Genomic DNA, 17,216 nt, shown 5'->3' with positions numbered 1-17,216 from the left:
AGAGTTGTAATCAGCATGATGAGAGATTGTATCAGGTATTGGATATATTAAGGAACAAAGGTGTATCACTTAGTCCTGAAAAATATAGGATAAATACTACCTCTATGGAATATTTAGGGTGCAAATTATTGGCTAATGGGAGAGAAACAAAAACGAGTTTGGTGAAGGCGATTGAGGATTTTTGTTCACCAGATAATAAGGATCAGTTGAGATCGTTTATGGATTTAAAGGAGTTTTACATAAGATATGTACCCAATTGTACAGAAAAGACATACAACAAGAGGAGTCTTTAGAAAAAGAATTCCAAATTTATTTGGAGTAGAGAGTGTGAAAGGGTGTTTAACCTTATCAAAAAGGAAATTGCCCATGCCATTCCATTAAAGCCTTTCAGTACCCGAGATCAAACAATAATTATGATGGATGCCAGTCAAAGGGGATTAGGAGTAGTACTGATGCAAAGAAGAGATTGGAAGGATGAAGTGGTTGCTTTCAGTTCTAGAAGCCTGGGGGGAGCTGAAGCAACCTATTCAGTGATAGAACAGGAATCATTGACTTGTTGGTGGGGCATAGTGCATTTTAAACCATTCTTGTGGGGTTCAGGGTTCATTGTGTGTGTGGATCATAAACCATTAGTGCAGTTGTTTACTACTAAAGAGGGAGAAAGCGCACACCAAGATTTGCCAAACGGCAAAACAGACTTCAAGAGCACAACTTTAAATTTGAATATGTATCTTAAAAAAATGTGGTAGAAGAATGCTTATCCAGATTAACAGGTGAAGGAAACAATTATGTTAATGATGAAGTAAAAGAGAATATCACATTTGTGTGCATGGTGCAGAACCATTCTGAGGGAGCTATATCAGAACAAATTGGATGGATGCATGCCAGTCAGATCAAGAAATCAAGGAAGACATGCAAGGTATAAGTCAAGGGTTGTCATCATGGGATCTCAAGGATGATTATAGAATAAATACAAACATGTTTTTGAGGCGTTATCAACTGTGAATGGTCTCATTTCTTTCTAATGTGTTAACAGTACCAGAAAGGTATGAGGAATAAAGTACTTACCCAGGCTTATGAAGGTAATATTGGCATTTGTGCCATGAAAAGAAGAGTAACAGAGAATTTCTGGTGGCCAGGATTAGACAGACATGTGGAGCTTTTTGTAAGGGATTGCATGAGTTGTTCTATCAGCGATAAATCACAGGTGACTGTTCCTAGACCTTTACAGGCAGTCATGGTTTCAAAGAAAGCATGGAGCAAGTTGGCCATTGATGTTATGGGCCCAATGGTATTATCTGGTGGAACTCCAGAATATGACATAGTGGTCATTGATTACTATATCTGTTGGCCTGAAGTTAAGTTTGCGAGGGTGCCAAATTCTATGTATGTGATTACGTTTCTGGAATCTGTCTTTGCAAAGGAAGTTGTCCCTGATGAGCTTTTGAAGTTCATGGGAATAAGACATAATAAAATGTTACTATATCACCGAAAGACTAATGTTCTCATTGAGAGATTCAACAGAGGTATTAAGGAGAATGTGCAATTGGTTAAGGTAAGCAGTTGGAATTGTAAATTGGAGTTGAGAAAATCATTGTGGGCAGTATGTACCATAGCTAATGCAGACACAGAAGCTTCACCTTTCATATTATTGAGGGGACTATACCACCATCCCAATTATTGAGAGAATGGATGGGTCAATTTGATATACCGAAAAACAATGATGAAGTAGGAAATAGGGAACAGGTGCAAAGTAAATATGTTCAGACACAATATTAGCATGGTGTCAGGTAGCTAAATGTAACAGTTGGTGATTATGTGAGCATGAAATGCTCAAGAATTATACCCATGGGTGAATCAAAATTCTCTGAGCAAAAGAAAGTGGTTGAAGTAAGAAACAGTGCAGTAAAATTGGATGACGGTAAATGGTGGAACAAGGATAAAATAGCTGTATCCCAGTTTCAGAAGCATAAAAAGTGAGAAAGAATGGACGACATGGGCGATGTGATGAAAGAAGGTGTTAGACGCAAATCATCAACAAGGGTAACTAGATTACGTAATAAATTCTGTGATTACATTTTGAAACAGTAATGTGGAAATGTTGCTAATTTTATGCATTATTTATGCATTCACACATTAAAGAAGTTTAAATTCACAAAATTGGAATGATATGTTCGATTCACAAGGATAGAATATCTCACATGGTGTAAATTTAGGCCCATATTTATACTTTTTTAGCCCCACATTTGCGTCATTTTTTGATGCAAAAGCGGCACAAACTTACAAAATACAATTGTATTTTGTAAGCTACTTTTTTAGTGCCACATTTGCGTCATTTTTTGACGCAAAAGCGGCACAAACATACAAAATACAATTGTATTTTGCAAATGTGGAGCTAAAAAAGTATAAATATGGGCCTTAATGTCAGGAAAGTTGGTATGCTAAATCAACCTCTGTTGAACTTTAGAAGTTATTTGTTTTGATTTGTTATAAAGACAAAAGATGTGTTGGGATGTATTTTATATGCCATATTGTCATGTGAGCGCTCATATGTGTTGGGATGTATGTTATATGCCATAATGTTATGTGAGTGCTCATACTGTCATTCTGAGCGTGTTATGGAACTTGTGGGTGAAGAGGTCCTGGAAGGGAAGGAATGTGGATGTCAGCCGGTTGGCAGAGATGGAGAGAAGCCATATGCAGTCCTGCTGTAAAGATAATAAACTTAAACCTAACCTACCTTAAGTCATGCTTCCTAATACTTAGCTGTAGCTTATTCTAGGAACAGCCAGTCTCTGAACCATAGGAAGCTAGAGATGCAGTTTGCTTGCAGATGAATCTGGTAAAAGCATTAGATTGTTGAGTGTGTCTTGTTCATTGAAGAGGAGGATAGGTTGTGGCTACAGCTTTGTTGGCATAATCCACCAAACATTAAATCGTTTCTAGACTCTCTGTTTATTCGATTGACTCATCCGAAGCAAGGTCAAGCGGTTTATGTAACTGGAACATTTTTGAGAATTCATGAAACGGAATTAAAGATGGAGGTGTTGGGAATTCTTTATAAATTCTTCATCTTGTAGGTGAATGACCTTATGAGAGAACCCTCTGTCACCGATGGCAGTCGGACAACTGAGATGTTACACATCAAGCACTACCTCCAGCAGGGCGGAAGGATTAAGAGCGAGAGTGTAATAACTACTACAATCAGTACAATAAGAAGCGCTATATATGCATGGCATTTCAAGTGTGTGCATAGCATAAGCAAATTGATTGCTGATCTGATAACCAATGAACAGCATTCAATGTCCTGCAAAGTACAGATGAAAGTGTTGAACACAACCAACTGCTGCGGTGGGTGACCTGGAGCACCATCACCAGGGCTGCTGGCATAAGGTGGCAATGGAAGACCGAACCATGCAGCAGGAATGTGAAATTATGTGCCAAGGAATGACTGAGTCTTGCACCGAAGCAAAGTCACGGCATATTATTATGTCTGCCCTTTCCAAATCTCAAAGTGAAATAGTTTGTGTAAAGTACATGCAGTGTTCAGTAGAAAACTCACCTAAATGTACACACTTATTGTAATAAAAGAGTAGAGTGTCTCTTTTATTATCTCTCAAGCTGTTCTTCAGTATCCAGTTATACTCTTTTAACACTGTTGGGCCTCTGGAACCCGCTCATCCACTCAAGAAGCAGTGCGGCACAACAGTGTTGTAATTACTCGTATATTACACAAATGTCTATCTTGGAAGTACTGCGATACCTTAAAAAGAGATTTTAAATGTTTGGATTTCTTTTGATATTTACTGAATATTTTAGAAAATAATAGTATTTGTGCGATAAATTACGTTTACATGAATAATGAAAAAAAATCATCACAAAGACTCATTTTTTCAATCGGGGTTGAATTCCATTTAGATATGTGAGGATATGTTTATTAAGGCAGACAAAAGTGTTTCACCCAATGAACCCACCGAGGACTTTAATGCTATCTGGGCAAATTGTTACTTCTTTAGTATTTAAAAGAACAATTAACAGCTAAAAAATTATCATTTAATTTTTACAAAGTGTCTACCACTGCATTTTTTACATGTTAACTTTTAATATTAACTATTAATCTGTTTGGGCTGAAAAACATTTTTTTTCGCTTAAATCTAATAATTAGACAGTGGATGCTGGATTATATGGCAAATACGTCAAATCCATATTTTCTCAAGTCTCTCTCGCTTCTCACAGATGCCTTCTCTAGTGACTTTTGTGCTCGCTTTGGTCCTTGCTGCTGTTCCACTGGAAGGAAAATGGGAACTGAGAAATAACGGTAAGAAACCTCATTAATGTTAAAAGCGCATTACAGAAACTTTATAGACAGGTTGCTAACAGACTGCATGTACATTACCCTCAAAATTCATGTGCATTACTGACCGATTGCATGTTTTTGCGCCTCTAAGTGATAATTGTGTGCCCATAAAGTGTCACCTGGCCCAGTAAATTACATATAATGGTTCACAGGAGGAGTATTCCCGAAAATATATGGGAGCAGGTGACAACTGTAATTGTGGCTGTTGCACCAAGGGACAGAATTTTGCGTAGTACTAACGGAAGGGATAGGTGGGAATGGGTGTAAAGCTGTCAAAAACTCATAGTCTTAATTGTCTCGGTGTGCACAAACATTTTCAATTAATTTCCCCCCCAATAGCCCCTCTAAAAACGGTGGATGTTTAGGGAGTATTGTAGGTATGAAATAGCATGGGGACTCTCCATATTTTCTAAGGTTATGAGTTCTGTTTCTAAATATTTGGCAGCAGCATGGAAAATCCGCAGTAGGATCACTATAGATCTTAATCCACCGGTTGAAGTACAGTCTAGAAGTTAGCGAACTAGCACCCTGTTTACAAATGATAAGATGCAATCTACTTGATCAACTCATTCAATAGAACTGATTAACTTAGGGCATCATTTTCCACTGGTTGATTTTTAACTTTTGCTAACAAGAGCTATTGTATGTAGTTTTTATGTCTTATTTTTATTGTATAAACCCGTTTTAAAATGCTTTTTATGCTTTTAACAACTGATCAGTATCATTTTAGCATTTAGCGTCTTGCATAGGGTAGGATCCAGAGACTATTTTGAGAGTCTTGTCTTAACTATTTTTGAAACCTTTTATGTAATTTTATGAACTTTTTTCCTGTATTAATTGTCAATGTCCTTTATATATATATTACTTTTTACTTCTTAAATGGTCCAAATCTGGACCGAATAAACTATTGATTGATTGATTGAAAAATGGGGGTAAATGTGCAGTGATGTCAATGAAAATATAGAAGCGCAGTTACTATTAAGAGTACCTGTTTGCTCCTGAGAAGTGCTGGTACTGTCCAATTAAAAACACTGGAGCAGTGCTGGGACGTGCATGTACTTCCCTTTTAAATCATTAAACTGCAGTTGCTCATTTAAAGCACTGGAAATGTGCAATTTCGCTTTTCACCTACGCCCACACCAGCAGACCATCCATAGGCATAAAGCTTGAGCTTGTATCTGTATACAAGAGAAAATTCTCTCATTGAAAGGTGAGTGTTAAACACAAATCTATGACACAGACTATGGCCCTCATTACAACATTGTATTTGATCGCCAGTCGGCCACCTATGCAGCCAGAAACCTGGCGGCCACATTTGGACATCCCTGCTGGGCCGGCGGGTGGAAACAGGGAAACAAGTGCATGGGCAGTGCAGGGGCCCCCAGTGGCACCCCGAATCCCCTTACCGCCAGCCTTTTCCATGGCGGTGAAAGGCTGGCGGTAAGGGGAGTAGAAATCCCCAGGGCAGCGCTGCCCTGGCGGATTACGACCGCCGGGACCACAATGGCGGTATTCCACTGGTCCCGGTGGTATGACCGTGGTGCTTTCACCACGGTCAAAATACGCAGTGTAGTACCGCCAGCCTGTTGGCGGTACTACCGTCACATTATCCCTGGCGGTCACCGACCGCCAGGGTTGAAATGAGGGCCTATATGTTAGCAAAGCAAACAAGATCAGTGTTTTATAGCTTGCACCATTTCGATGGGGTCTGTAACTAGGCAAAGGAAGCCAAGCTTCTTCATAAATAACTCATTCAGTCTGTTGACATAATGTGACTTGTGGCTTTACCTCGATAGAAGTACAACGTGGACAAATGCACAAGGTTCCATACAAAATTGCTACAATAGGGAACCAAAGTAAAGCATAAAGGGACTTTTTATGAAACATGGCATGGCATTAAAGTTGTGCCAACCTTTCACAATTAAAATTAAAATAGTGCAAACCTTGATTTCATTAAATAACCCCTTCACCTTCTTTCCCATATGTTATGATGCAGAGAAGGGGAAAGCTGAGGAACTTGGCTGAGGGTCTTTTCAGACTGAGGTACCCAAAACAAATGTCAATCAATTAACATTTATCCCCATGCTGATGTCACAGGAGTGGGCCATAGGAAATGTGAGCCTGCACTCTATTTTAAATCTAATGTGCATGCTCACCGGACCCTCTCACCAAAACCGGGATATTTATCAGTTTTTATTATATCTATTGGGATGGTGGGACTGTCAATGGAAAACTGGGACTCTCTTGGGGAAATCCAAGACGTCTAGTCACCCTATGCAATTAACAACCACCAGGCAAAAAATTACGATCGAGAACTGGAAATAACCCAGAAACATTAGCCCAGGCTGAGAGTTTTTTTGTGTTGCAGAATCAGGACACCACCCCAGGTTGTTTTTGAAAACCTTAAAAATGTTTACTAGGTCGCCAAAACATGCATATCATGTTTGCCAAGAGTGCTCAGCATGTGTCTGCAAGAACAGTTTTGCTAAAAAATCACTGTGAAGTAACAGGGAACTTAAAAAAAGGCTGGGGGTATCACTGCTGAAGTGGTGGAGATGGGGCCTCAGCCACCCTAGCAATTTGTCAGCCTGTCCGTCCGACTAAATGGGCATGGTCTTACTGCCCTCTAGGGCAATCTGGCAGTGCTCTAAGGGCTGGTCTGACAGTTCAGTGTGTGGGTCATTTCTTTGACTTTTTTTGGGCCTGTTCTGTGTCTGGTTTTACTGTTGATTTCCCTGATATTACCAGAAGCATTGCCTGCAGCAAGCACACTTGACTGCAGTCTTTCATACCTTGCAAAACACCTATACAGTGAGTCTTTAAAAGTTCAAAACGTCCACGATTTCCAGGATGTGAAACAGGGGTCGCTTTTATTATGGTGCCTGGGCCTGTTTTCAGTCCCACTTTGACCTTGCAAATGGCCAAGTGTGTAGCTTCAGGGAGTTGTTTGGGGTGTGACACCATCAAATAAATTAATTCTTGGCTTTGTATTGGGGTCTTCGGCCCAGAGTCAGGTCTGCTAAGCCTGTGTTGGTTTTTTCAGTCAAGAATAAAAGACAAAACATTGACCTTTGATGTAAAACATAAAAAAGAGACCGAGATATACATCTGGTTCCTGAATTTGAAAATAAGCAACCAGATACCCTGAAATCAATACCAGCTTCTCTACTTGTGCAAATTGTTTGATGCTAGGCAAACATTTTGTTAAAATTAACTCCAGGAGTCAAGTTGATTTGTATTCATTACTTCCTGCCACTAGCAAGACAGCACAGCTATCCCATCATCTTAACAGCTCATTCTTCTGCTCTTCTTGTTCCACAGTAACCATAGTACGGTGAGATGGGACATGGTCAAGGATGGAACACCAAAAATCCAATAGCAAATAATTTACAACACATCTTCATTCCTTTTAATGTGAAGTCAAAAGAATAAGCAATAAATGAATAATTAGTAAGGAAAGAATATATACATGTAATCATAGTGAGTAATGATGTGGGAACACAATAAACCTAAAAGAGAGTTTAACTGAGGAAACATAATTACTACATAGGAACTTACATACAAAAAAATGTTGTAGCACGATGGAAAACTAAATAACCAAGACAGGACAGCTGTCCCAAACCATTTGGGAAATACATCACTCTAAATCATCATCATCCAAATGAGAAAGTTATCTTCTGGTGCCTAATATTCCTGCAAACTACCCTTGGTTGAAATCCAAAACACCCTCTCAACACACACTATTCCCCACAGTCTCTCACAATAATGGTGAGAGCCATGAGGTTTCAGAAATGTCCAAGCGTGACATGGTGCATCCTTCACTATCACTGAGTTCCACAACATTCTTCTTCATACAAATAATGTGTTTAAGACCCACATACTTGGATCTCCCTTTGAGTATCCATCCATGTTTCTGCACAAAAACTAACCCTTCCCACCTTACACATCCACTCACAGACACCATGCCTCACATCAAATTGTTTCTTGTATTTTTCCTGGTACTCCTTGAGAGCTCAAAAGTCTATGCCCTTGGCTTCCTTCTTATAACCTAACCATGCCAGATTAAGCTTAGTCTCTGCCAACCTCCTTTTCAAACAGTGGAATGGAGATATTCTGGTTACTGAATCAGTGATATTGCGATGTGCCCACAGTTTCTCACGGAGTACTACCCTGAGAGGCACACCCCTCTGTACTGCACTCTGGGAACGTGCTCTCACCAAGCGATTCATGCTCTCCGAAAGACAATTGGCCTGACCTGAAAACAGTGAGGTGCCAATGCTGGATTAAAACCTATGGAGGCCCTACGTAGTTGAAATTTCAGGGCCCCCTTTGCAAATTATCTCCTAATACATTTTTAATTTCACCAACCAACAGTTCTAATAAACCAATTTTATTACAGAAAACTAAACATGACATGTACGCAATTTGCACCAAATCTGTTCACAAGCTGACAGAAGATGAGCTTTTAAGTGAAAAATTGTGATGTGAATCTGATGTCTATGGTGTATGTACTTTAATTTGTTAATGGGTACATAACATTACTACAGTATTTTCTCTATAGAGTCTTTATTGTAAAATTATCATTTCTTTGAGTTGATTCATTTTTCCTATCTTTTGGAAACAATTTAAGAACGCTTAATTGTAATTTTCTTTCAAGATCAAATCAATATTATTTTGATCCATTGTTATAGGGCCCCTAAAAGGAGTAGGGCCCATAGGCAGTGCATACCTTGCCTATTTGTATAACCCAGCACCATATGGTGCTGAAGTTTGTGATAGCCAGATCATCCAAAAATGTCTTCACCTCACTAGAGCCAAACTGTACACTATTATCTGTAATGGTGGTATTGGGTATCCCTTCACATGCAGACACATCACAGAAAAACTCACACTTAGTGGTTAATGAGTTTACAATAAGAGGCAAAAACCATTTGGATGTGTAACCTACCAAAACTGACAAAAACCTCTCTCTAGGTGCCAATAGCTTGAAGGGGCCAAGAATGTCCAAACCCAATTTATATCAAGATTCTTCTGGAATTTTGACTGGGCATAACGGGGTGTGCTAATGGATCTGGATTTGTCACTCCCTGCACATTGGAGGCAATCTCGCATCACCCTTCCCACCTCTTTGCCTACTCCTGCCCAAAAGTAACACTTGCTACTCTGGCTTTAGTTAGATTCTTGCCCAAATGCCCCTCATGGGAGAGATTAGTGATGTTATCCCAAAATCCCGCCGCTGGAATGATCTGATCGTCTTGGAACAGCTTTTCTTTCATGATATTAAGTTCCTCAGTCATATTCTAAAAGCCCTTGGAAATCTCATCTACTACTCAAACATCAGTCCAACCCACCACCACATAGTCCATAATCAAGTTCCTCGAACTGTCCTTAAATGCCCCAATCTCCTATTCTGCTTTACTGATAGCTGACTCCCTGACCCACATGGCGGGATAATCAGCCTCAGTCACAACTGATTTCTCCACCGGCAATCTGGATAAGTAGTCAGCAGGTTCGTTCCTGACAACCTGTAAGTACTCAGCTCTGTAACTGAACTCAGTAAGACTCTCCATCCACCTTTCGATGTGTGGGGTTGAGTTATCAATGTTCCTACTGCCTAATAACTGAATCAAGGGCTTATGATCTGTCCTGAGTACATTAGGTGAGCCCCACAGGACAAACTTAAAATGGTGTACTGCCCACATGCATGCCAAAGCTTCACAATCAATAATAGGGTACGTTTTCTCTGCCTCTTTAAGAGAGTGAGCGGCAAAGGCTACCACTCTCCCTTCTGCATCAACCTTTTGCCCCTAACCGCTTCAGGCTAGCATCCGTTTTCCTGGAAACATCAAAATGCCCCAGGGTAGGTATTTTGTCAATACCTTCCTTCACCACCCTGAATGCTTTCTCACAACCTCTAGACCAGTCAAAAGTAGTGCGTTTTCTGAGTTGTCGTCTGATCGGTTGAATAATAGTAATACCCCACTAGGCCCAAGAATTATCTAAATTGCTGTTTATTGCTAGGAGAAGTTGCCTGGATGATGGAGTTAGCTAAATCAAGACTAGGACTCATACCATCACCTGATATTGTATGCCTCAAATATGAGGACGAGCTCACTCCAAATTTGCATTTCTCCTTTTTTAGAGCTAGCACCTTGTCCCTAAGCCTTGCCAACACCTGCCTTAATGTGAGGTCATCACTTTGCTTGTCCTTGCCATACACTAGGATGTCATCCCAAAGGAACATGACCAAATCCACACCCTTTAACACATCCTTCATGTGCCTTTGAAAACAAGGTGCCGCCAAAGTCAATCCTAAAGGTAGTCTTTCAAATCTAAATGTCCCTAGAGGTGTGACAAAGGATCAAGAGCTTTAGAGCCATCATGCAATTGTACTTGGTGATATGCTGTAGAAAGGTCCACCACACTGAACACAAATGCAGCCTTGAGCATAGTCAATGTATCAGAGATGTTTGGTAGGGGTTGGCGATCTATCCACATGCAGTGGTTCAGCTTTCTGAGGTCTACACATATCCTCAATTTATTACCATCATGCTTGGGAGCCTAAGCTGTGGGGGCCAGCCATTTTGAAGATTCTCTCTCTTCATTCACCACTAAGCATAAAAGTTTGTCAAATTCTTTTTGTAAAAACTTCAACATCAGGTTAGGCACCTTCTTAACCTTGTGTACCACAGACTTGGCATTCTTCTTTAAAACAATCCTGTGTCTAAAATCCTTTAATAAGCCCTGTTCCTTTCTAAACACATAATGAAATGTGTGCACTACATCCAAATCCTCACCAACATTTGCACCCAAATTGAGATTTAGAATGATTCCCAAATCTCTCTGGTGACGCCATCCAAGGAGATCATCCACCACACCTACCTACATAGTTTTTCCCCACAGTCTCTCTGCTCTTAAAATTGATACTCATGACTGTGTATCCTATCAAGTGAATTTTCATGCCAAGGTACCCTTCCGGATTTATGTCTGGCAGTAACCAAGTGATCCTTTCACTTCCAAATGTCTTTTCCCAATTTGTGTCACCCACCAGGGTGAACAGAAAACCTGATTCAGCCAGAACAATACGTTTTTTTTTTACCACCAATCATCATCTCACACTCAGGCATTTTGATTTGGCCCTTATCAATTTCACCATCCACCTGTTTCACTCCTAAGGCAGAGGGTACCACTTGTAGGGTAGCTTTTTGGGAGATGTCAGATGCCGCTGTCACCTCATTTTCCTTATATTTTTGCACATGTGAGCAAATTGTTCTTTTTTACCACAACTTCTGTAAAACAGTATTACAGCATAACAATTTGGGTTATTTGACTAATGAGTAGAGCTGCAGGTTTTATGGATGAGTTAGACTTAAGTATAAACATTGGTAAATTCCATGTGATGGTGGTAGGTCTTAGTTCTACAAAAACAAAGGCATTTAAGATGGTGACGCAGGCCTTATTCCGGGTCAGTGCCATTTCTTATTTGGGTTTCATGTTTGATTCAGGGATGCCATGGACCCCCCCTGCTAAATGGGAAAAAGGCTGACTTAATAAGGACCATTGCAACAGTGGAGTTTCGCAGCGAGACTGGGAAGGAAGGTTATCAGTGCCTTAATGTAGGTTTAGTTTACAAAGTATATTTCAAAAGCTCCCTGTGGGAGTGAGATTTGGGGATACGTTGAGCATGATGCTGTACAGGTAGAAGAAAATAAATTTTTGAGACAACTCCTCAATGCTCCTCAATGTATCCCATCCTACAAAATCCTAGGGCTAAGGGCCAGATGTAGCAAAGGTTTTTCTCCATTCTGTGTCTATGGGAAAAAGCGTTTGTACATATGGCCCTAAGTGCTCTACAGTCAGTTTTTCCCTTCTCCCACTTTTCTGCTGGTTAGATATCTGGAGCAAAGGTGGTCCCCAACGAAATAAAGAGATCTTGCTGGATTGTTTGTCTCTTGAGTGCGCACATCGCATTCCATGGTTTAAATATATTAAGACCACATGTCAGAGTTTAGGTAGGGTGGAGCTCTTTACTATCCCGGAGAAGATTGTTAAGGCTGACTGCTTTTGGGAAAGGGAACATTTTCTGAAGATGTGATTACTAGACAGAGAGCATGCATCTTTACAAAAGCCCTCGGGCGAGGCTACATGTTGCTGAAATCGACCCTATTCATGGAGCCTTATTTTACCACTGTAACCTTTAATCATGATTGGTTACTGCTCGCAAGGGCCAGGCTAAACCTGGTACCTCAGTTGCTTGATACACTGCACTTGGTCATGTTTTGTAAATATTTTAAAGTCCCTAGCAAAGTTTATATTGTCCCTCTTTTAAAAGCTAGGCAATTTAACCAAATACAACCTGCTCTTTTGTTTTTACAAATGCTTGTTGCTGAAACAATTTTTAATGTTGTTAGTTTTTTAAAGGCTGTGCCTCAGGAATTCAATGGGTGACTGAATGTTATGAAAATTAGGCAGGTCTAGAATAATTCCGCCTGTTAGGCTGTTTTAAATGTTTTAAATGTTCTATATGCTTTAAATGATTCGGCATGTGTATACATATTATTTGTATTATCTTTGGCTGTGATGCTTTTATGTTTTTTATGATTAACTGAATAAGGCACATTTGATTTGATTTGAAGTCGAGTGGAGCTGTCACATATATAACATTAAAACTAGGGGCCAGATGTAACCAAGCTTTTTGCATTCGCAAATGGTGTGAATGCCCGTTTGCGAATGCAAAAAGCTATTTCAGAATGTATCAAAGGCATTTTGAATGCAATTTTAAGGAGTCGTTAAAATAGTGATTCCTTAAAATTGCAATCCTGTTTAGAGAGACGCAAATTGCGACTCTCTAAATAAGAAATCGCAAATAAGGAATCCTCATTTGCGATGTCTAAAGCACATGTAAGAAGCAATTCCTTAATGCGAATTGGGCATTAAGGAATCGCTATTTACCACCAAGTTGAACTTGGTGGTAACCATGTGCAAATTTTAAAAATGCATTTAAAATGCATTTTTAAAATTTACATTAAAGCACACATGCCCTTTTGGCATGTGTGCACCTTACATATTGTAAAAAAAAATATTTTGGGGTGCAGCAGAGGGGGCCTAAGGGCCCCAGCATGCTGGACTTTGCATTTCCAAAAATTGCGAATTCCAGTTAGGAATTCTCAATTCGGGACATGCAAAATATTCGCAAATATGGGCCTAAATGCTTTTTAAGAAATCGCTATTACCGAATCACAAATATGATACATTGCATTTTGCGAATCAGAAATAGCGATTTCTTAAAAATCGATATTTCCGACTTGCAAAATGGATTCTTGATACATCTGCCCCTATAGCCTTTCCCTCACTTGTGTCTTGGATTGCGGTAGAGCTGGTAACTCTTTCCACTCTTTCCACAGAGTGTGAAAGGGAAGCCCACATTTCTTTGATCCAGTCAGAAGTGTGCTTCATACCCTCAACAATACCCACTACTTTCTTCAAGGTGGGAGTTTTGGCTAAGAGCATTTCCTGCACTTGGATATCATTAGTGCTACATACCAATTGAACCCTTATGGGCGAATAAGTCAAATCACCAAAATCATATGTGCAGGCCAGACTTTTAAAGAAGGCTACATATTTCCAAACGTTTTCTACTTTATCTTTGGTGCTTGTGAAGAATTTGTGTCTCTCTAGCACAATAGTTAAATGTTTCCAAAATGTTTTTCCAACATAAAAACTGACATTTCGTAAACATCACTTGGTTCCCCCTCACTATTGCCCATTGTAAGTTCATCCAAACGTTTGTGTATGCTGTGCCCTTCTATACCCAAGTCATTAAGTAGAACTCCTTGCTTCCTCGCAGCTGAAAATTGTTCACCCCAGGAAGCTGTAAGGTATGAGTCAAACAATCCCATTTCTTCCAAGGCAATAATGGTTCACCAAGGTCTGATAAAAATTGTGGAGTCTGCAACATACCAGTAGCAGCAATTTTAAGAGGCCCAAATAACAAATTAAAGATATAAACTAACAAAACTAACTAAAAGATGAATACCAATTCAATAAACTAATATAACAGACAAAAATAAAAACAATCAAACCTGCACCACGAGTTACAACATTGGGCTGGAATGTACATGCAGAAAAATGAGAGCCACGCTAGGATTCCAGTCAGAGAGTTTAAATTACAATGCTAAACTTTACCGAAATTGTCAAAAATTAAAGATGAGCAATCCTTATTTTCCATTTTCCAACTGATGAGGTAGAAATGTAGTTTCCTTGTGGCTGGAAATTGCCTTCTCCAATGATTAGAATATGCATCAGTGCCAGTGGCGGCCGGCACTTTTAGGAGGGAGGAGGGCAGGCGGGCGGGGTGCACATTCACACTCATGCATTCACACATGCACACACATCGATTCACAGGAGGGTTGGGGCTGCTGCCTTCCCTCTCTGGCTGACCCTAGGCAGCAGTCCCACCTTTGTCACAGAGTGGGATGGAGTCAGTGAGACTTCTGACCCCATCCCACTCTGTGACGAGGTGTCACTGATTGACACTCGGACTGGGCGCTTTAGGGATCAAACCTGAAGCACCCAGGTCGGAGTCAATGGGCTTCCCTTATCACCGAGGGAAGGGCCTCGAGGCACCTTTGCTGAGCCAAGGAGGTCACGCCCATAGAATCGGTGACCTCTTCAGCCCAGCAAAGTTCAGCTCAGGAAGCCAGGAGTCTGCGTAAATCGTGCATGTCTCGCTCCTGGCTGCCTGAGCTGAACATGAAGAGTGTCTGGCAGGCTGATGTGGGCTCAGCCTGACAGCCACTTTTCATGAGGGGCAAAAGGTGGGGGGGGGGGGGCCCTCTGCCCCAAAGGATGGGCCGTGCCTGATCAGTGCTAATAACTGTCCTGCATCGTAAACAAAATCCACAGAGTAGTTGCTGAACATGGCATGACAATACAGCCACGTGGTTGCCAAACATTGCGTGTAGGCTTCCATGTGAAGCTACATGCATGTACACTCAGCCGATGTCCAGACTTTCTTGTGTGTGTGTGTACAAGCTTCTGCACGCCACCGCAGACAGAGGATTCAGAAGCTTGCGTATTGGCCTACACACACTATGGTAGCTCTTGGTAAGTAATGCCACATGCTAAGGATCTGCTCATGAGAGTCTTGGCTGTTGACAAAGGTAAGCATCAGCAATGATTCCCCCAAACAAAAAATTGACAATACTCATGGTTCCCTGTGGACAGCTGAAATGCTTCACTTCCTGAAGCGCTCAATATATGAAAACACTTCATGTTCTTCAAATGCTTTGCGTACAAAAACAAAACACACTCTGAGTGCAATCAGAATTCTTCGAGGGGTGTTGGGGTGAGTACCTGCCGCTCACAGGTAGCTTGTTGCCAACGTTAAAATTAACTCCGGGAGTCAAGTTAAACGATAGTCTTTATTTTATTCCGTCAACAAGATAGAACAGTTTTCCCATAATTTTAACAGCTCATCCTTCTGCCCTTCATGTTCCACAGTAACCATGGCACAGTGAAATCAGACATGGCCAAGAATGGAACGCCAACCAGTCAATAGCAAACAAGTTACAACAATTTTATTTCACAGAGCTTCCTTTTTCTTTATTAATTATCACAAATGAGAGCACTTTTAAAAACTCTAGTTCATGATGTGCGCAGTACAAAACCTCTTATGTTTGAATTGAAGGGGTTTAATATTGCTCCGTCTAAAAATAGAATCTAGGCTACATGTAGGGTTTTCATGACTACTGACTTGCCTTGTAGTTCACTAATGGCATTGTCATTGTGGGAGTGAACCATTATTGTTTCTAAATTCATGTTTAGAAATTAAATTTGAATTAATGTCTGACTATGCAGTGATAAAATCTGATGTAGTAAGGTGAAATGCTTCTGTATGCCAAAGAAATATACTTTTTTGAATTTTGAAGAGACTGTATCATATTTTTACATTATGTTTGCTGCACGATATACAGGCCAATTGTTTTCATGGCTTGGCTTGTGCATGTACTCTTAGAGCCAAGCTAGACCTTTGCTCAGCTCACTTTAAGAACTTGCTGGAACGTCCACCTTTATTTCCAATTGGGGCTTAGTACATGGGTCCATGAGTCACTTGATAAAATGATCTGTAAATGACAAGGATGGAAACATAAAGCCCTACCTACATGCACCCTTTTGACAACACTACCACCGTGGCTTGTTGTAGCAGATACAAATAAGTGTATGCGCAGTGAAAATACATTTGAATTGAAATACATGATCTCAGGGCAGAGATTCCAGGCTGTTGTGTTGTACAAGATTGTATTCATGAGTTCCTAGGGAAAGTACTGGGCTTAGGCAAGGCAAGTATCAGCATTTTTTTAGGGAGTGTTTGGACTGTGACACCCACTGAATGCATTCTTGCTTAGTGGTTAGGTCTGTAGACCCTGAGCTGGATCTGCTATGCCTGCATTTGTTTTTCTTGTCATTCTCATATAACTAAGAGCTTTTAGTTTGGTCATTTTTTGGAGCAGAAACTTAAATAGATAATTGTGACTGGTTTACCAAGCAAAATAGTAAATCTGCACCCACTCCTTGAACGGGTGTAAATTTACTACATTTTTAAATTCACAAACATTGTCAGTAGTAGGCTTGGAAAGTTGCTCCAGTCTCAGGTTTCTGTGCGGTCTTCTGACAATCAAAATCTGCACCCACTCCTTGAACGAGTTTAAATTTACTACATTTTTGAATTCACAAACATTGTCAGTTGAAGGCTTGGAAAGTTGATCCAGTCTAAGGCTTCTGTGCATACTATTGGCAATCAAACACCCAAGGGGTGATGAGATGAATGCTTGTAAATAATCTAATTAGTAAAAATCAC

At 40.3% G+C, this 17,216-nt stretch overlaps 1 protein-coding gene across 1 annotated transcript in view; it reads left to right on the top strand.

Moving 5' to 3' along the window:
- Positions 1-17,216, top strand: part of IL12B (interleukin 12B) — a 68,306-nt gene that overhangs the window by 11,019 nt on the left and 40,071 nt on the right. The window contains exon 2 of the mRNA XM_069199667.1: positions 4,237-4,318. Coding sequence (XP_069055768.1) covers positions 4,237-4,318 — 82 coding nt within the window. The remainder of the gene's footprint in view (positions 1-4,236; positions 4,319-17,216) is intronic.

Source organism: Pleurodeles waltl, chromosome 7 (assembly GCF_031143425.1).
Source record: "Pleurodeles waltl isolate 20211129_DDA chromosome 7, aPleWal1.hap1.20221129, whole genome shotgun sequence".
Taxonomy (NCBI): domain Eukaryota; kingdom Metazoa; phylum Chordata; class Amphibia; order Caudata; family Salamandridae; genus Pleurodeles; species Pleurodeles waltl.
The sequence above is the reverse complement of the archived record's forward strand: the minus strand, read 5'-3'. Positions and strand labels throughout refer to the sequence as shown.